Below are 21,969 nucleotides of genomic sequence, written 5' to 3'. Positions count from 1 at the left end.
TCTCAGTGCTGAAACAGAACATTCCCCTGGGTACCCTGGGTCATCTAGATACTTTCCCAATTCATTGTCTATGGAGCAGCTTCTGACTTTATACCAGATGACATCACAATTCTGAGTTTTAGCAGTCTATTTTTTTTTTTTTTCAGGGAATTGTTTGTGGCTGTGGACCAGACCATAACAAGGGCTTGGAGAAAAAGAGGTGTAAGTGACACCTCGGGCAAACATTTGTTTTATATATCATTTTAATGCTCTTGATGAGCTCTATCAAATGGTAAAATGATAAGTTCAAATTTAACTTTTTCAAATAAAGGCCGAAAACATAAAGGCGTAAGTGGGAACCTTCAATTGAGTTTGGCGTTTGTCTTTGCTCTCCTGTAAAATTCTGAAAATGTCACTTACGCCACTTTTTCTCCAAGCCCTAATAGGAATAACATGTATTTTGTCATTTTTGGGGTAGGCAAATATAAATGTCACAAGTAAGCTTGGATTTTGCTTATGAGAAACCTAGATACAATACCTGGCTTACTGTGATATTAAACACGTTACTGGTGGCATGTAGACATGATACTCTATCTATGCAATCTGAAGTCACACAGGGTCATCATGGGTACTTTTTGATGTCAACAGAAAACATGCCGACGGGGTAATACAAAGTAATACAAGTAACCTGGGTAGCTGCTGGTAGCCTGTTGGATCATTGTTTTGTGAGAGGACAACAGGGATATTCAATCCCAGGATATTGAATGTGCATAAGACCTTGACCAGAATATGGCCAATAGCTGGGTAACTCATGTAACATTGCATTGTCACAAGTTAGCTTGTTTGCTTGTAGTCAGCATGGCCGGATTATGCCAGTAGGGGGCCCCTAGACAAAAACGTGTTATGGACCCCCCCTGTCCCTCAGGGGACAGACATAAGTTGGAGGGTCTGGGGGCATGTTCCCCAGGGAAGAAAATAATACTGTAATACTAATTTCTAGAGCCTATTGGTAAAGGATATCTCGCAGAATTTGGGTCGCTGTACTTTAAACAGTATGCTGAGGCCCCTTTCAATTAAAATCATGCTGGGCATGGGCACTATTAAAATTGAAATGAGTGATATGATGCAATTAATATACACAATAATTCTGGGGTTCTCTGGGCCTTTGGGGGTCTGAGGCCCCTGATGCCAGGGTCAGTAATCTATGCTCGGCACGCTCAACTCACAAGATTTGGAATCATACTGTAACTGGTGCAGATTATTAACATGAAAAAAACATTCATTAATTTGTTGTCTGTTGCTATGCATTAAAAGACACATTTTATGAGTGTAGTTTGGGGATTTACCCATTTTTTTTATGCCGTAGTAATACAGGAAAGTATCAGCAAAGAAAAAATGAAGTATTCCACAATGTGACAAGTGCTTATAGTGAAGAAAAACAACAGATGAAAAAAAATACGTACTAAATTGTGAAATTACGCAATATCCCTTTAAGGAACACATTACAGTAGTCTGCAGCTATAGCAACATAATCAGTGTTTAATCTAGTAGGGGAAGTACAGTGGTTTAAAGTGGGGGGGGGGGGTGTCTACTGCTTGTTCCCTTGTGTAAAGACTGAGTGAAGCAGCCCGCAGGCTTCAGAGGCTTCTTCCCCTCAGCCGCCAGGCTGATCAATGCCTCAGGTCCCCCCCCCCCCTCTGCCCCCAAGTGACACTGGCACAATGACACTGACTGCACTGCACTAGTCCTTACTGGAACTATGCACTCTACACTTTATATATATATACGTATTTAATTGATTAATCCTCCACTGCACTGTTTTTTGTCCTGTGTCTGTGTTGGTGTTTGTCATTTACTGTGAAAAAAGAAAGGAAAAATCCATCGACTGTAATGCTGCAACAATTACCAATGTGTTTTACTTTTTACACAAATGGCTTAATAAAGGAATCTGAATCTGAATCTGAATCTGTTGTCATCCGCGTACCACGAGTCCGGTGCGCAGGAGCAGGCAGTGTAGCGTCTGAGTGACATCGGCAGCATGGACGTGACTGTGGTACGGGTTGCTGTGTTTGCAGTAGCCTCTCTCCAACGTTGACAGGAACTCTGTCAGGCAGGAGATGGGGATCTGCATGCAGGTATACAGTGTTTTAATCATTCAGTGGCGTGGTTTTGTGTTTTCAGACATCAGTTTAGGCTTATTTTGTCAGCACAATCTGTTGTGCCTTTTGTTTGCACTGTGCTTTCATCTTTTGCGTGAAAGAAACACAGCTGAACTGAACGTAGTTGTGGCGTTGCAATAATGGTTGAGAATTGTGGCGGCAACAACTTGCATTCTTTCAAAACCTAGAATTGATTAATAAAGGTCACTTGACTTGTTTTCATTCAGGGCACAGAATGTTAGCCTACAACGACTGAAGGCTGTATTAACCTGGCTGTACGCTATATTAACACCTGGCCCTGTGTCAATAACAACAAGAGAAATAAACACATTAAATCAGCTGTAAAGAAAACATTGTATACATACAAGGCCAGTAATGGTTAAAAATACTATAAATACTAAAGTAATATTTTGTATAGTCATACGAAATTATCTGGGACAGTATCTTTGCCTGGGTCATGATCTGGGTCAATTGCTTATTAATTAAATAAATCAGTTTATTTAGGGCATTTATTCTCAATGATTTAATAGGTTGGAATATTATCATTTTCAACATGTGATTTTGACGACAATCCACGTCCTTCACTGAATGCGTTGAGAGTGAACTGATCCCAATCCGGAGTGTTTTGCCCTGAAATGCAGACTATTTGCAGTGAATTGTAAAGTAAATGTGTCCACACAGAGACCTTGAACCGGCGGTTGAGCTCATATCTGATGATGAGTTCGAAAACCAGGGTTCGTAACGAGTGGTCAGAGCTGTCCGAGTTCAGCGCGAACACGTCAAAGTTCCACCGGTCGATGTCCTGAAGAGAGACGAGGAAAGTACAGCAGTTGTGTTAGTGGAGTTCTCTGCCCTGATGGCTTAACATGTAGTCAGGAAAGTAGCCTACAGCAGTTGTGTTTAGTGGAGTTCTCTGCCCTGATGGCTTGACATGTAGTCAGGAATGTACAGCAGTTGTGTTAGTGGAGTTCTCTGCCCTGATGGCTTGACATGTAGTCGGGAAAGTACAGCAGTTGTGTTTAGTGGAGTTCTCTGCCCTGATGGCTTGACATGTAGTCATACTCAGAGTCAGAGTCATACCATATAGACCTGTTCGCTGTTTACAAACATACCGTGTTCGAGCCAATCAGCAATACCAACTGAGTCACGTGACTAAGTTGCCTCGGACCTGCGCTAAAAGAATATGACGGGCTCTATGGAGAAACCATGGCACTCCCCTGACCTGTTTCAAACGAAAACGGCTTGATGTCATTTAGCCAAATCAGCATGGCTGTGAGTGTGAGTCTTTCACCTTTTACATATCTAGCTTTGGCATGGATTGATTGTTTAGATCGCTACTCGCTAGCATGGCTAACAAATGCAAATATATTGTAGTCTGCCCCGTTGTTCTGACCAGGATTACGTTCCTTTCTGCTCTGGGGATGCGCGTGCACACTGAGTCTGACATATACAGCAAACAGGTATATACACTTCCCAGTGGTAGTTTAACTACACTCAAAACTCAGTAGCCTTTTCAGTAGTTAAAGGGGCACTTCACCAAAAAACAAATCCAATTTATTTTGCACATAATCTCACCCAAAGCTCTAAACTGTTTTGCATACACTCATTTAGTTTGACAGTTATTGAGAGTTAATGAGTTTGACCACCAGTGATGTCATCATAGGACACTGAATCCTTGCGCTGTGTTAATTACAGTTCAATTAAATGATGTAGATGAAAAAATAGTAGGGATGCTCGATATTGGCTTTTTTACCGATACTGTTACAAAGGGTCAGATTAAACCGAATATATATATTTATTGCTTGAGATCCCTTGTATAATATTTGTATATCGTTTGATATCCCTTGTATATTATTTGTATATATACACGGAATATCCCTTTACCTGGGTACAAACCAGAGTAATATTCGCTCTCCTATTGGACAGCGACCCCTAGGCGCCAACGGCAAGTTCAAAGGCAACTCCGGGCATGTCTCAACATGTCCAGAGTCTGCGCAGTAATACGAGACAGAACTGAGGTTGGCACTAGATAATTCACCTTACGTATAAATACGGCGCAGGTGGAAACAGCAGCAATTCGTTCATTACTAGTAAAGCCTTCACCACGAGACAACGTGCAGTGAAGTGAGCAACTTTGCCTCTAAATAGAGCCTTGAGAACCGCGTGCGAATAGATTGCTAAAGTGTCAGAGTTTAACGCAGTAACGTTGAGTTCGACTTATTATAATGTGAAGTAATAGTCTATCATTTATAGTGTATCGTGCGGCTACAGTTCTTCAGTGACCAGCATTACCACCGGTTCGTCGTGTATATAGCTAGTGCACTTATCCAGGCTGGGCGGCCTAAACTCGTGCCCCCACCCGAGGAGTCCTAGACGAGAACCGTTGGATATGTACACCGGAGAACCTACACCGGCGACTGCAGAACCATTTCTGGTTGGATTATATTGCTTTGGGACCGTGACTGCTGGAGCAGAGAACCGTCGACCCCACTGTCGTTTGGGATCTACCCCCCGTGAGGATCATCACTCGAGCCCGCCTCTAGGAAGAGGCTGGCTAGCTGTCTTCCATGCTGTCGAGCATACTGGATTATAGCTGTTGCTTTGTCTACTGATCAAGGGAGTACATGCACTGGCTCCTGTATCTGGAACCTCGTTATTCCTCGTTGACCCAGACTTTGTACCCGAACATTCCTCTACCCCGGCCGGCCTTACACCGGAGAGAACCCCCCAGTGTCTCCAGCTGGTACTAGTGTGCCCTATGTAATTGCTATACCACAGGTGGCGTCAGTTTAGACCCATCCTAGTATTCATACTATTCTCATTGACTTACGCTCTTGACTTACTTTACGTGTGTTCTTCGCCATACAAGCGCGAGCATAATTCTCAATCTGTAACCTAACGTTGCTTAATAATAATAAATACCCTCTAAATAGTACTTTATGTGTCAATGCCGTATTCTTGAGTGGGTGTTCAACATATATATTCATGTACTGTATGGCCAGTAATTAAAGTACATAACTAGTAGTGGTTTAATATATCATACTCTTTAATACAGTCAGGGAATTGTACCCCACAGTTACAATTGGTCCTTCGAGCCGGAGGGTATCAGTGTAATATCTAATATAATATTGATATTAACCATGGCCAGCGGTGAACACTCCCCAAGCGGCTCTCCCAAGCTAGAACGCCTGCAGCGCAAACGTCAGCCACCTCCCTATCTGGAGGAATACGCTGTCGGTCTAATACCTAGCTTTAACCAGACGTTAAATGCGGATAAAACGGATAGTCAAAGCATGTCAAATCCTACCGACCAGGCGACCCTGCCAGTAGAGACCCCAGTGGGTTCTAACGAAACTGACCAAGCTCACGGGGGGGACCAGGGGGGACATGACATGACTATACCCCCAGACAACGTCAACGGGATAGTCCCCGGAGAGCTCCAGGATAAAGAAAGCGCTCCAGGGACAGAACCCGACACACCACCAGAAGAGAAGCGCGCCCAGGAGATGGACCTCGAGGCGCGCCAGGAGAACAGATCTCCAACGAGCACTGTCAGAAGCCGATCACCTCCGTCAGTATCATCCCCCAGCGAGGCGGACCAGATACTGGCACAAGCCTTCATCGCCACCCTGACAGCCTCCACCGAACGCGATCGACTTCAGGGTGAACGCGATCGACTTCAAGCACAGACGCTTAGTGAGCGCGAACAGTCTTCCATGGAACAAGAGCGCCTCCGGGCGCAACAATTAAGTGAGCGCGAACACTCTACCATGGAAAGAGAGCGCCTTCAGGCTCAACAGACGAGCGAGCGCGAACAGTCTGCAGACCAACGAGAGCGCCTTCACGCGCAACTCCAAGCGCAAGCCCTTAGTGAACGCGAACACTCTGCAACCGAGCGCAAGCGCTTCCAGGCGCAACAAAGGAGTGAAGACGACCGCATAAGACTGGAGACCAGACGCCTTCAGACGGAAGAGAACATTGAAAGAGGCCGCGCCGATGCACAGCGCGCCGCCGCCAATGCACAGCGCGACGCCGCCAATGCACAGCGCGACGCCGCCCATGCCCAGCGAGAAGCAGAGCGCGATGCCGCCCACGCCCAGCGCAAAGCAGAGCGCGACCGGCTGCAGGCGCAGATGATAGAACAATTGATTGCCAGGGCGACACCCCCTCTCTCTGCACGGAGCTCCAGGACATCATCACAACAAGGGTCTAGGGCACCTTCCCCTACCCGACCAAGTGACCTGGAACCCGGCCAACAGAAGGATCCTATCTACGTCTCCGAACCCCCTCCCCGACCGGTCCATACGAGAGCAACCGGGAAGAACCGGCCTACGCCGCCGAGAGACTGAATAGAAGACTTCAGGACCTAGAAGAGGAAGAGGAGGAAAGTCAAGCCCACCAGCAGCAACGTACTCAGGACCAGGAGGCCCAGTACAGCCCAGACTTCACCCCCGAGTCACTGCGCTACAAACCCCCGACTCAACTCACGGGTGAGTTTGACGCACAGTCAGCACCGAGGAACAGCACCTGGGTACCCGGCCTCTGGTACCCACCAAGTACCAGCCCACGACAACACGTACGGGGAGACTCGCCCAGGAGGCCTCTTCCCCTACGCTCACCAATGTGCCAGCCATCCATGGCATCGTACCTTGGCACACCGACGTTCCCAGACTTTACGCACGAGGACAGAGCCCAGTACACAGAATTACGGATGTGCTTAGAGACTATGATGTCCGACGTCCCTGATGAGTCGTACAAATATGCCATCCTCCTCAAGCATCTCAAGGTGCCCAGAGCACATAATATAGCGCTGGCATATTCCAACTCAAGCACCCCATACTCCGCGGCTCTAGTGGCCCTCGACCAGCGTTATGGACGCATATGGGACTACGTGATACAAGAAATAAGAAATATCGACCGTCTCCCCCCAGCCAAAGACAATAGAGCATTGGATGACCTCTCTATCAAGGTACAATCCCTGGTAGGGATGCTGGGGTCCCAAAAGGAGAAAGGGAGACATGAACTATATGCTAACTCTAATGTGGAACGAATACTAGAGAAGCTCCCTCCAGCCCGCCAAGAGCGCTTTCGGCGGCAGAGAGACCACCGTGATCCCGACGGTCCCGAGCCATCCCTCCTAGACCTGGCCGCCTTCCTCGCGAGGGAAGTCAGCAGCCTACGACTTGATACGTTCGTGTGGAGTGGACCAAGCCCAAGAAATGGACCTCGGAGATCTAATGATAACCGCCGGTCGGTGACCGTTATGCACCAAGCCGAGTCAGTACCGCAGCACAAGAACCACAGCACCCCTCCGACGAATGAGAAGTGGAAGATTGTATGCCAGTACTGTGAAAAGGAACATTGGCTGTCTCAATGTGACACTTTCAAGAAGATGACCGCTGACGAGGTGAGTCAGTGGATCAAAGCCAACCGCCGCTGCTTCCGCTGCGCGCGCAGCCATATGGCAGCCGAGTGCCGTTTAAAGAAGAAATGCAGCAAGTGCGACGGCGCCCACTTGGATGTCTTACATGACAGCAACAAGAAGAAACTCGTACCCCCAAGCAGCTCGAGAGTGAACGTCATGTATATCGACCCCGCCAGCAGCGGGAGCTCCCGAGTGCTCTTGAAAGTGGTCAGAGTGATATTAAGCTACGAGGACAAGGTCATGGACACTTACGCCGTCCTGGACGATGGGTCAGAAAAGACTCTCCTCCTCGCATCTGCCGCAGCCCGGCTGGGTCTGCGGGGGAGCGAAGAAACAATGACAATCCGTACTATAAGAAGAGACCTGAAGACCATAAAGGGTGAAAATGTCTCCTTCACGATAGCAGCAGCCGGGCAGCCAGAGAAGCAGTATAGGATTACTAACGCCTTCACCAGCCAAGACATAGGCCTGTCACAGTACACCTACCCCATCCCCAAGCTGATGGAAAAATACGTGCACCTACGTCAACTACCTATACCGCTCATCGACGGCGCCACCCCGACCCTGCTCATAGGATCCGACCACGCACACCTCATCGTCCCAACGGACCGGGTCCACATCGGGCCCAGAGGCTGTCCAGCAGCGGTCGAGACCCGCCTAGGGTGGACACTACAAGGCCCCCTCTCCAGGTCTTCCAACCGACCAGCAGCCACTCGCTGCCTCCACTCAAGAATAAAAGAAGAAGACACCACCCTCTTACAGCACGTCGAGAGGCTATGGACATTAGACGCGATGCCCTTTAAGAATGAAAAGAAACTCGTTCGATCAAAGGAAAACACTTATGCCATAACCCTCCTCGAGCAGAGGACAAAGAGAGTCGAGGTCAATGGAGTGATGAGATACGCAACTCCACTCTTGAGGCGAGAGGGTATGCCCACCCTCCACGCCTCAAAAGAAGCGACGGAGCGATATCTACTGAACACAGAGCGGCGTCTAGCCAAAGACCCCACTCAAGCCACTGTGTACCGCGCTGAGATTGACAAGCTAATCACAGCGGGACACATAGAAATGACATTAGGACTAGTCTGGCGCTTCAAAACAGACTCGCTCCATTACAGATACACACCCCTGACCACGGAGCAGGGAAGGTCGACCTCTCTACCGACCACCAGACGGAGTGTATACAGAACACTCGCAAGGCAATATGACCCGCTGGGGTGTATCCTACCTTACACCACCAGAGCGAAAATGTTTGTACGAGAGCTGTGGGACAAGGAACAGGGCTGGGACGACCCCATACCCGACCACCTCGCTTCCACCTGGAGAGAGTTGGAGAAAGAACTCAACTCGCTCCCAAATGTGAACATACGCCGCAGCTACTTCCCACCCACAGTGCGGCTGGAGACGTGCCAGATGGACCTGCACGTCTTCAGCGACGCCTCAGAAGTAGCCTACGGCTCGGTGGCTTACTTGCGGGCCCGAGAGGAGGGAGGAGAAATACACACAGCCTTCATCCTGGCTCGCTCAAGGATAGCCCCCCGCAAGCAACAATCGATCCCGCGTCTAGAGCTCTGCGCAGCCCTGGTAGGCGCGCAACTCGCCACGTTAATCCAACGTGAACTCACCATCCCGGTGCAAAGAACAATCCTGTGGTCAGACTCCATGACCGTACTCACATGGATCCAGTCCGATTCGTGTAGATACAAGGTCTTCGTGGGAGTCAGAATCACAGAGATCCAAGACTTAACAGAATCAGCATGCTGGAGGTACGTGGACACGAAACAGAACCCAGCAGATGTCATCACACGGGGGATGTCCCTAGATGACCTCACACGTCACAATATCTACAGTGACGGTCCTGAGTTCCTCAAGCTCCCGGAAGAAGAGTGGCCTAACCCCACCCCACGGGAGGCTAGTCAAGAGGAGGCAGAGATCAAGAAATCTATGTTCTGTGGGTTGACGCACACACCGGTCCCCACCGACCCTAACATAGACGACTGCCCCACCCTTGAGAGTGCACAGTTAAAGACATTCCTGTGGCACCACCCTGAGGTTCCCCCCACTACCGACATTAATGCAGCTAACTACGAAGAAGCAGAACTCCTTCTGCTACAGCGAGCCCAAAGAGACTCGTTCCCCGACGAGCTAGACTGTCTGCAGGGATCAAAGCCAGTCCCGTCAGACAGCAGACTGCTCCACTTGGCCCCTGAGCGCGACGCCCATGACCTCATCAGAGTGGGTGGTCGTCTGAGACGAGCCCCGGACTTAACGGATGACGTCAAGTTCCCTATAGTCCTCAACAGCCGACACAAGGTCACCAAGCTCATCATAAAGAAATACGACGAGGATGTGCACCACGCTGGGGCAGAGAGAGTCTTCGCTGAGATCCGACGTCGCTATTGGATACTGCAAGGAAGAGAAGCAGTACGACGCTTCCAGCGGACCTGTCTAGACTGTCGCAAGTGGCGAGCACAGCCCAGTATACCCAGGATGGCTGACCTGCCTCCCTGTCGCCTCCGACTTGGCGACAAGCCCTTTCACTCCACCGGCTTCGGCCCGCTTTACGTGAAGAAAGGAAGAGGGACGGAGAAGAGGTGGGGCATTGTATTCAAATGCATGACCACCCGAGCAATACACATAGAACTCCTTCCGACCATGAGTACGGACTCATTCCTCATGGCCTTCCGGAGATTCACAGCGCGAAAAGGGAAACCGTCTATATTATTGTCTGATCACGGGACAAACTTCAAAGGCGGAAAAAGAGAGCTGAGAGAGAGCTTCCAAGCCATGGGCCCAGAACTTAAGACCCACCTCGCTCCCTCTCAGATCGACTTCCAGTTTAACCCCCCGAACGCCCCTCACTTCGGGGGAACCTGGGAACGAGAAGTACGTTCAATAAAGACAGCCCTGTACGCCGTGCTTGGGGCCCAGACCGTGGCTGAAGAAGTCCTCACGACAGTCCTCACAGAGATCGAGGGAGTATTGAACTCAAAGCCCCTCGGTTACGTCTCAAGTGATGTAGCAGATGTCGACCCAGTCACCCCCAACACTCTCTTGATGGCGCGGCTGGACCCCGCGCTCCCACAGACGGTGTACAGACCTGAAGAAGCGAACGGCCGAAGAATGTGGAGGTACAGTCAAGTATTGGCTGACAAGTTTTGGAACAGTTTCCTCCTCCACTACCTACCGTCTCTACAAACCCGCCAGAAATGGGTAAAAGATAGAGACAACTTGACGGAGGACACAGTCGTTATGATCGTGGACCAGTCACTACCCCGAGCTATGTGGCCGGCCGGCCGCGTAAGCAAAGTGATCACTGGTGCCGACGGAAAGGTCAGAGCGGCAGAAGTTATTGCCCAGGGACGGACATACACCCGACCCGTGGCGAGGCTGATAGAGTTGCCAAGGCTCCCTGACTCCCTTGATGACGATCATGACCCACTGACTTTGTAGATTGCCCTACTCCCCACAACAGACATTGAGTAGTTGACAAGACGATTAATCTGTCTTTGCTTTATCTAATTAGGTGCGGACTAATTAGGAGGCGGCTGTTACAAAGGGTCAGATTAAACCGAATATATATATTTATTGCTTGAGATCCCTTGTATAATATTTGTATATAGTTTGATATCCCTTGTATATTATTTGTATATATACACGGAATATCCCTTTACCTGGGTACAAACCAGAGTAATATTCGCTCTCCTATTGGACAGCGACCCCTAGGCGCCAACGGCCAAGCCCCCAACGGCAAGTTCAAAGGCAACTCCGGGCATGTCTCAACATGTCCAGAGTCTGCGCAGTAATACGAGACAGAACTGAGGTTGGCACTAGATAATTCACCTTACGTATAAATACGGCGCAGGTGGAAACAGCAGCAATTCGTTTATTACTAGTAAAGCCTTCACCACGAGACAACGTGCAGTGAAGTGAGCAACTTTGCCTCTAAATAGAGCCTTGAGAACCGCGTGCGAATAGATTGCTAAAGTGTCAGAGTTTAACGCAGTAACGTTGAGTTCGACTTATTATAATGTGAAGTAATAGTCTATCATTTATAGTGTATCGTGCGGCTACAGTTCTTCAGTGACCAGCATTACCACCGGTTCGTCGTGTATATAGCTAGTGCACTTATCCAGGCTGGGCGGCCTAAACTCGTGCCCCCACCCGAGGAGTCCTAGACGAGAACCGTTGGATATGTACACCGGAGAACCTACACCGGCGACTGCAGAACCATTTCTGGTTGGATTATATTGCTTTGGGACCGTGACTGCTGGAGCAGAGAACCGTCGACCCCACTGTCGTTTGGGATCTACCCCCCGTGAGGATCATCACTCGAGCCCGCCTCTAGGAAGAGGCTGGCTAGCTGTCTTCCATGCTGTCGAGCATACTGGATTATAGCTGTTGCTTTGTCTACTGATCAAGGGAGTACATGCACTGGCTCCTGTATCTGGAACCTCGTTATTCCTCGTTGACCCAGACTTTGTACCCGAACATTCCTCTACCCCGGCCGGCCTTACACCCGGAGGGAACCCCCCAGTGTCTCCAGCTGGTACTAGTGTGCCCTATGTAATTGCTATACCACAGGTGGCGTCAGTTTAGACCCATCCTAGTATTCATACTATTCTCATTGACTTACGCTCTTGACTTACTTTACGTGTGTTCTTCGCCATACAAGCGCGAGCATAATTCTCAATCTGTAACCTAACGTTGCTTAATAATAATAAATACCCTCTAAATAGTTCTTTATGTGTCAATGCCGTATTCTTGTGTGGGTGTTCACCATATATATTCATGTACTGTATGGCCAGTAATTAAAGTACATAACTAGTAGTGGTTTAATATATCATACTCTTTAATACAGTCAGGGAATTGTACCCCTCAGTTACAGATACCGATATACCGATATTGTCCAACTCTTAATTTCCGATACCGATATCAACCGATATCAACCGATACCGATATATGCAGGGTTTCCCCCCCCAAAAAACTGAATAATTTCAGGTAATTAACATTACATATCTCTTGTTGTGGAATTAACACAACATTATGCATACTTTTGACAATAAATAAAATCAGAATTTGTTCTTACTTGCTTGCCTGGGTAAATAAAGGTTATAGAAATGTAAAAAAAATAATAATAATAATAATATATTTTTTTTTGAAAACCGATACAGATATTTTCCGATATCACATTTGAATGCCAATATCGGCCGATAATATCGGTAGGCCGATAATATCGGACATCCCTGAAACATAGCAAACCCTATTGCAATCATTATCTCCATTTCTTCCACCTTCATCATTTCGTTGAGTTGTAATTAATACAACACAAGGATTCAGTGTTATCTGATGACATCCCTGGTGGCCATAACTCATTAACTGTGTGCAAAACAGTTTAGAGCCTTGGGATATGTGTCAGATTATGTGCGAAATAGATTGTTAAAGTGCCCCTTTAACTACTTTGCGTTATGTTGTTTAGGTAGTTAATTACAAACTACATATTTCCCTAGAAATTAAGCATTTTCCAGATTCCACCTCAGCAACTGTACCCTCCTTAGAACACAACCTTGGGTCTGCCTGGGTGAGCTTTTTCCTGCCCCAGTCCCTAAATCAAACAAACCCACACTTACAATATATTGTATAGGAGCGCTGTGCGGATCCTCAATTATACCAACAGGAATCAGGTGCTCTTTGGGATGAGTTAGATCAATAGCAATTAAGAGCTTTTAACCTGTTCCCCCCCACGGGGTCGGTACCGACCCCTTTTTGACATTATTATCATATATTAATATTTTTATGAGTGATGCAATAAATTTGCGTTTTTTAAAATCAAACGTTTTCAAGTATTATTATCACTACTATGTCACAAATACATGTAGAATGTAAAACGTTAGGTTGGCAATAGTTTAGCAATAGGTTAAAAGTGAGTTTTTATCATTTTAAGTTTTTTTTTCAACTCGCGTTTCTTGACCCGGAAGCGGAAATGAAAATGTTGAACGATCAGAATTGGAATCTTTTTGCGGCCATTTTCAAGAGGACCTCGCTAGCTATCTGGCAGTGTTGAAATTTCACCAAACTACACTTCCTGTGGTCCGCTATGGTCGTTCAAAGTTCGGCGTTCTGAAGCAATCATATCAATAATTCTTATGATTCGCGATAATAAGCTACAAAAGGTAACGTTTTTGACAAATATTGAAACGCAGTCAGTTTCTCCACACTATTGTAATCATGTAGGAAGAATCAGATCTGAAATTAGTTACAGAATGATTACACTGTGGGAGAAATAAAAAAGTACAGTCGATTACATTAAATAACTGTATATGTTATTACGCATGCCTGGTGATACTATATCCAAATTGAACTCGGCCATTTGAAAGATACTATATGTATATATATATAAATGTGCGAATTGGCTATAATAAGGTAATTTATAAGCATATATTCTATATTCTATAATAATATTTCAAATTGCATTGGTCCGGATGGGAGAATTCAGTACTGTATATACAAAACCTTCAATTTGATCATCTTCCCTTTATTAATTTCCTTAGATCTTTTGTACACATGATCTCAAGAGGGTACTGAATTAGCCCAGTGGCAGTTTTTTAAGTTTGGTCATTATTATCATGGTTTTATTCACTGTCAAAGATGAAAAGAAAAATCATAATTCATATTTTCCTTTGTTTCATCAGAATTTAAGCAAGCCTAGTAATAGACACAATATTTCTGACACTGAGAATACATTCATTGAGGTCCATAGATGTTCCTAGATACCAAGAATATGCAAATAGCCCTTGTAGAAGTGGAGCAATATTCCATTTACCTAGGTATACATTTTATGCAGATTTTCACCTGGGGTGGAACAGGTTAAGTGTGTCTCCATAGTAGTAGTTTTTTATTACTTAACTATGTCACAATAAAGGCATTTTATTTTTGCTACAGAACAGTGTGCCTTGGATATTTTTTAGGTTTTCCAGAGACAACCAAAGAGTTTCAACTATTCTAACTAAGGAGACAAACTCCTTAACCCTTATGTGGTGTTAGGGTCTCCAGCGACCCGTTTCAAGGTTATAATATGTAATAACTACCATGTAGTTGATTTTATTAGAACAAGGCTTTATGATATCCTCCACAACACATATAAGCACAGCAAAACTATGTTTCACCATTTTGAAAATTCTGAAGGTATCTGCAGAAAAAAAGGTACGACTGTGGTGTTAGGGTCATTCTTGACCCGGCAAGGTAAAACTATACTATAAAAATACTAAATATAAATAAATAAAATAATTATAAATATACTCAACTTTTTTTCAGTAGTTATATTCTAATATTGTTCTATTATAGTCAGAAAACATTATTATCTATGGGTTTCACATTTAGTATATTATGATTGAACAACCTCATTTTCATCTTAAAAATAAGGGACATGATGTGTCTCGGGGGCCATAAAATCAAATTACAATGGGATTATATGGTTATGAATGCATATAATGTTAGTTAGGATGTAGTATTAACTATATTGAGTGATACTCCTTTCTTTTTAGTGGTCAGGACTGAGTTAGACCCCGGGCCAACATTGACCCGCTAACAACGGTCAGTGGTGCCAATTCCTTTATTGCTATAAACCCACACTTGTCAGTTCAGTGGATGCTCCTTGTACCTCTATGAGATTCCAGACTCAGATTGTGATTATTTTACCTCAATGTAGTTTGGATGTAGTGGAACAAATTCTTTCCAAAGTAGTTTTAGTTTGACAAACTACATTTCTATACGTTTCCCAAGCACTGACAACTCCTTTTCATGGCATTTGTTTTTATTTATAGCACAATCACAGAGTGTAGACTGAGATTGATGTGGATAGTTGCTCACCTTGAGACAGGTAACGACAGCTACAGGTTGGTCTGGCAAGGCTGCCGTGTAGGCCCTCTTGAACATCCTGGAATAATGGAGTTTATGTTGAGTTCAGTGGAAGTTCAAATGTTGACACTGTGCAAGCTGTGCTCCAGGACTCGCCGTGTCATAATATAAATCATCTTAAACCAACCCTGTCTGTCTTATCTGGCCAGGGTGTTTTACAGTGGAAAGGAGACTAATATTTTACAGTACTACTAATGTATTACGTTACTGGCAGTCTATTGTGTTTGTGTGGTTGTGGTAGTAACAACACTGTATGGAATTGTAGTATTACATGAGAGATTTCTATAGTTACTAATTATTCATCGTGGCATTGTGGTATGGGTTTGGGGGAATCACTGTGCCAACATCCAATGGATCAAGAACCTAATTGAATTGTTAATACAGTGCTATAAATACTTTGATAAATGGACAATTCTGAGCAAATTAGCCCAAAACACCCATCCATCCATCTATCGTCATTTAAAGAACAAATGTTGTGTAGTAATTTACTATAATGAGCCGATATGCTGTCACACCTCTCAACAAATATCCCAGCCTGTACTGCATGGACGATGCTGCGGAACTTGGGCTTCTCGTCAGACCGCCTGGTGGGCCGACCGGCTCGCTGGGTGAAGGTGGAAGCCAGCCAATCAGTGACTTCTGAGGGCACGCCGTCTGAGTGGAGCTGCTGAAGGTCATCCTCACAGTCCAGAGACTGTCTGAGAGGCACACACACACACACACACACACACACACACACACACACACACACACACACACACACACACACACGCACAAACACACAAACACACAGACACAGACATGCCATAATGGATTAAAAAGGACTTTTGGGAACATTCTTCTCTTATTAATGTCAAAAGCAGCATGGAACTCTGAAGCTCTGTATTCAGAGTAAATATGAAATGCATTTACTGAATCAATATATTTATATATTTAAGCATTACATCACGCGCAGGAGTAGTTTGTGAACAATAAACCATGCCTAGGGGTGGTCGTTAGGCCCGAGGCGCAGCCGAGGGTCGTTAGACCCCCCTAGGCATGGTTTATTGTTCACAAATCACGACTGCAAGTGGTGTAAAGCTTTTATACAACTGCCAGATTCATCCAACCTTATTTCTATACAATAAACACACATTAATCGAAGATTTATTGAAAAAACCATCCGCCAGAAAAAGTAGTTCCCACAACTACAAAAAAGACAAGTTGCCTCCATGTGGAAGCAGCTTGAAGTGCATCCAACCAAACTAACACATCCAACTGTGTATTATTGGAATGATTGAGAGAAGTTGCCTCATGTGGAAGCAGCTTGAAGTGCATCCAACCAACTAACACATCCAACTGTGTATTATTGGAATGATTGATTGAACATTTTATTACCAGATGCAGAATGGGTACAATACAGTACGGCTCAATACACACAATTGTTAAGGGAATGCAGACCTACTTTCCATAGAACTTCTTTCTTAGATGCTTCTATATAAAGTAGGTAAAACAAATTAAAAAGTTTTCTTTGCCCTATAGGAAAAAAACGTTTTCTTCGCCCTATTCTTTTATTTATTTTTTAAACCTACTGTAGAGGGCCTAAACTTAACCAGTTGGAAACCAAGCGTACATTAATAAAATTAGCAATCAATCAATCAATCAACTCAATAGGCCATGCTCACTTAGAACAGCGCAGCACCCAGCTCTCTGACTATCCCCCGCGTTGCAGGCAGAGTGTGTGTGTGTGTGTGTGTGTGCGTGTGTGTGTGTGTGTGCGTGTGTGTGTGTGTGTGTGGGGGGGGGGGGGTGGCGGTGGGTGGAGACTAGAGCGAGCGATGACAGTCGAAAGGAAAAAAAAATTGAAAAAAAAATTGAAAATTAATCAATCAATCAATCCGCGATTTTTCTTTTGTTACAGAATGATTCAAGACCCATCAATTACATCATCCAACATTGTTTAAACGACTAAGACATTCGCTGTGACAGAATCGCTTGATATTTAGTCGTTTAGTCGCTATCAACATATCCATTTGTAAAGATGATTGTCCACCTTCTTGTGATCCGGCAGAGTGATGTGATGTGGTTCGGTTGTGGGCGGGTCCTGGGCCAGCAGCGTGGAATTGTTGCCAATAAAGACGTGTAAAATGACTGTTTCAGCCAATCAGAATCGAGAAATTTGCATGCCGTTGTATAAATATATATATCATTTTGTGTGACCCTGATGAGGACCTGTTGTTTCAATATGCCCAAGTCTTGTTTTAATAACCATGTAGCCAACAGTGTTATTTTAGTCAATGAAAATTATGACTATACTGTATATGGTCGTCAACGACGACAACGAGACGAGATGTCACGTTAATGTAGATCATGTGACACTAAGATGACTAAATAATGAATGCAATATCGTTGACTACAAATGACCACACAAAATGTAGTTTACAAAATAAAATCTTGCCGAAATCTCTCTTAATTTTAAGACGAGACAAAATAATTATAACTTTAACTTTATAAATTATACTGTATAATACTGACTGGGTTTATCCTGTACTGTATAATACTGACTGGGTTGATCCTGTACTGTATAATACTGACTGGGTTCATCCTGTACTGTATAATACTGACTGGGTTGCTTTGAGTGCATGGCTGGAGGCCTAGGTACTGTCTGAGTGGACAAAGACATACTGTATAATCATAAACATAGACTATCACTGCACCATGGTGATATAAATAAGGAAGTAAGCCTGCTTTGAGCGAGACCAGCCCGCAGGGAGGGATAAGCTATATCTCCTGTTCCTGTTGCATGAAACTGCTTGATCAGGGATGTAGTGGAGGGTGAACCTGCCTGAACTCAGTATATCCACTTCTTCATTTGTGAAATAGATTTGTTTCCCCAGCTAAATCTTTATGATCTAAATTCATGGTATAAATTATAGCAAGTAGTATGCATGTTACATGAAACAAAACAAAGTAATAGCCTACTAATAATGATAATAACACAAAGTAATGTACTGTATATTTACAACAAGCGGTGCATGGGTAAGGCTAAGAGAATTATCAAAGACTCCAGCCACCCAAACAACTGCCTCTTTGAACTGCTGCGGTCAGGCAAGCGATACCGGAGTCTCATGGCAAGCACAGAAAGACTCAGAAGAAGCTTTTATCCCCAGGCCATCAGGTTGCTCAACGAACAATAACACTATACAACAACCATCAAATGCACTTTAAAAGGTTAAACTTTAAACAAACAACTCACTGCAGCACCCACTTACAGATACAGCTGGGAAAAGTCCAGGAACAGCTGTTTGCCTGCTGTTATGACGTCGCTTGGCATGGTTAATGTTAACAATGACCAGCGGGGGCGCTCTCATACAGCTGGTGACAACTGCCCGACGCGCCGGCTTTTGTTCATTCATTGGAGGAGCTCCGCGCTGGACTAAGCTCGAGTTCCATTCAATTCCATTACAGCTGGTGACTTCATTCATAGGATGCTACAACGTCCTACAGTATGTCTACAGACTGCATGAATGAATGTTGCTGAATTAAAGAATGAATAAGTTAAACGTGTCAATTCAGCAGTCAAAGTGTATATATTAAAACGTGTCAAATCTAACTTCATTAGATGGCCGACGTACGGCTCTCTTTTCCATTCATTTCATCAAAAGAAAGCGTTAGTGTAATGCTTGTGTACGCAATGTTGCTGAATAAAATAATTAAACCGTTAAGACCTGTCGAATTAGCAGTGGAGGTGCCAGGTGGGCTCTATTTATAATGATATATTTTGTCTAGTACCGTGGTTTAGTGGTTTATCCCCATTCCTTTCAAGCCGACGCCCGGGGTTTGATTCCCAGCCTGTCAAATATTTATATTTTTTTTTTATTATTTATAAAATGAAATTGCCCGCAACGATGTGTGCATAATACAATAGTAATAATATATAATAAGAATCCAACCAATAGAGCGACATTGTGCAATAAACAAGTAAACAAAGTAGGGCATATCGGCATTTGTACAAGAGTTATTCTGAGTCAACTTATTGTCTGTTGTTGCTACGCAACTTCACTTGACTTGAAAAGACTTGATACCTCCCCCCATGCCCAACGATTAAAAATTAACGTTATTAAATGTATATATATTAATTCATTTTGCGCGAATCCACACTTCATTTCCCAGACCCACTTTGTTTTGAAACAACCAATCACGTTGCGCGATAGCACGAGCGATCCACAGTCAGTAATAATGTTACAGCTGAGTTCACGGCGAAATGTAAAATGCTACCCAGATTGTTGCGTTTCGTTATAAAAACTATGCGGTGATAAACAAAAAACGAATCGCAGTATGCAAAACCTGCGGTTCGAGGATCACAGATGAAGATGCGCAACGTCCAACTTCGTTCGACACTTGAACTAAGCTGCACAAATATCGGTAAGTGAATGAACGAATGAATGAAAACTTTATTAACAGATTGCAGAATGGGTACAATACAGTACAGCTCAATATACACAATTGTTAAGGGGATGCAGACCAGAGAAAGACTTTCGTCTTGTTTACATCAGGGTCCCCCATAGTAACTTGGCTTGCTACAGTAGAGTTAAATCAATGAGCCAGTGTGCTAACGTTATCATATATTCTCTTTTTTAGACTCTTTTTGTATCACAAACAGTACTGTATTTGTAAATCTGGTGATAGGAAGTTTCACATTCTTGTACAAAATAAATATACTGTCTCATAAATATACTCTTACAATATATATATTTTAACCCCCCTCTCAGTTAATTAATTTCCACTTTCTTTCTCTTCCATTTCCATAGCAATGTCCTGGTCGCCATTGACAACCTGACGAAGGCCCGCAATTGCATGGTTGCACGGCAAATCCAGAAGTGCATCGAAGACGATTTGGGTATTCATCTCAGCCTGACTGCTATCCGTACAGCACGTAGGGGCCTCGGCTGGAAATATGGTCAAACTAAGTTCTGGCCAATGATCCGTGACAAAAATAAAGAATTAAGACTCGCACAGGTTTGTTTTTCTTCTATCTATCTATCTATCTATCTATCTATCTATCTATCTATCTATCTATCTATCTATCTATCTATCTATCTATCTATCTATCTATCTATCTATCTATCTATCTATCTATCTATCTATCTATCTATCTATCTATCTATCTATCTATCTATCTATCTATCTATCTATCTATCTATCTATCTATCTATCTATCTATCTATCTATCTATCTATCTATCTATCTATCTATCTATCTATCTATCTATCTATCTATCTATCTATCTATCTATCTATCTATCTATCTATCTATCTATCTATCTATCTATCTATCTATCTATCTATCTATCTATCTATCTATCTATCTATCTATCTATCTATCTATCTATCTATCTATCTATCTATCTATCTATCTATCTATCTATCTATCTATCTATCTATCTATCTATCTATCTATCTATCTATCTATCTATCTATCTATCTATCTATCTATCTATCTATCTATCTATCTATCTATCTATCTATCTATCTATCTATCTATCTATCTATCTATCTATCTATCTATCTATCTATCTATCTATCTATCTATCTATCTATCTATCTATCTATCTATCTATCTATCTATCTATCTATCTATCTATCTATCTATCTATCTATCTATCTATCTATCTATCTATCTATCTATCTATCTATCTATCTATCTATCTATCTATCTATCTATCTATCTATCTATCTATCTATCTATCTATCTATGTTCTATCTATCTACCCCCCCCCCCTACTATCTATGTTCTATCTATCTACCCCCCCCCCCCCACTCCTACCCAACCCCCCCCTACTGTACTGTACCCATTCTGCAATCTGTTAATAAAGTTTTCATTCATTCATTCATTCATATGAGCCGTACTACATGTATTGTACCCATTCTGCAATCTGTTAAATAAAGTTTTCATTCATTCATCTACAGGCGCACCAGTGGATCGATACATGTGAAACATGGCATGACGTCATATTTACAGATGAGAGCACTGTCGCACTCGAACACTTTGCAAGACAAAGCTTTACGAAAAAAGGCTTTCGTCAAGGTAAACCGGCCCCTAAGCATCCGTTAAAAGTGCATGTTTGGGGCGCGATTTCCAAGCTCGGTCCAGGCCTGCTTGTTATTTTCGATGGAATAATGGACGTGTCTTTTTTGAAGAATCATTCATCAAAGCAGCCGCTGGTCCGTACATACAAGCTACTTTTGGGAAGAGCCATCGTTTCTTCCAGGATAACGACCCCAAACACAGCGCTGCCAGAGTTTGCATTGCAGCAGAGGGAATCAATTGGGTCAAAACCCCGGCTGAGTCGCCCGATTTGAACCCCATTGAAATTGTGTGGCACCTAATGAAAGATTATATTCGCAGAGAGGCGAAACCTTTCACGAAAGATGCTTTAGTAGCGGCCATAAGGTTTTACTGGCGCAATAAACTAACAGTGGATGTATGTAACAATCTCATCGCTGGCTT

At 44.0% G+C, this 21,969-nt stretch overlaps 1 protein-coding gene across 1 annotated transcript in view; it reads right to left on the bottom strand.

Moving 5' to 3' along the window:
- LOC311229652 (dual specificity calcium/calmodulin-dependent 3',5'-cyclic nucleotide phosphodiesterase 1B-like) overlaps positions 1–21,969 on the bottom strand; it is a 133,815-nt gene that overhangs the window by 79,946 nt on the left and 31,900 nt on the right. The window contains exons 5-8 of the mRNA XM_084315729.1: positions 15,996–16,147; positions 15,433–15,499; positions 2,824–2,940; positions 1,964–2,104 (exon numbers count right to left, since the gene is read on the bottom strand). Of these exons, the coding sequence (XP_084171855.1) occupies positions 1,964–2,104; positions 2,824–2,940; positions 15,433–15,499; positions 15,996–16,147 (477 nt within the window). The remainder of the gene's footprint in view (positions 1–1,963; positions 2,105–2,823; positions 2,941–15,432; positions 15,500–15,995; positions 16,148–21,969) is intronic.

This window comes from Notolepis coatsorum, assembly GCF_963971535.1.
Source record: "Notolepis coatsorum genome assembly, chromosome: 6".
NCBI lineage: Eukaryota > Metazoa > Chordata > Actinopteri > Aulopiformes > Paralepididae > Notolepis > Notolepis coatsorum.
Note: the sequence above shows the minus strand (reverse complement) of the source record. Positions and strands in the feature narration are given on the sequence as shown.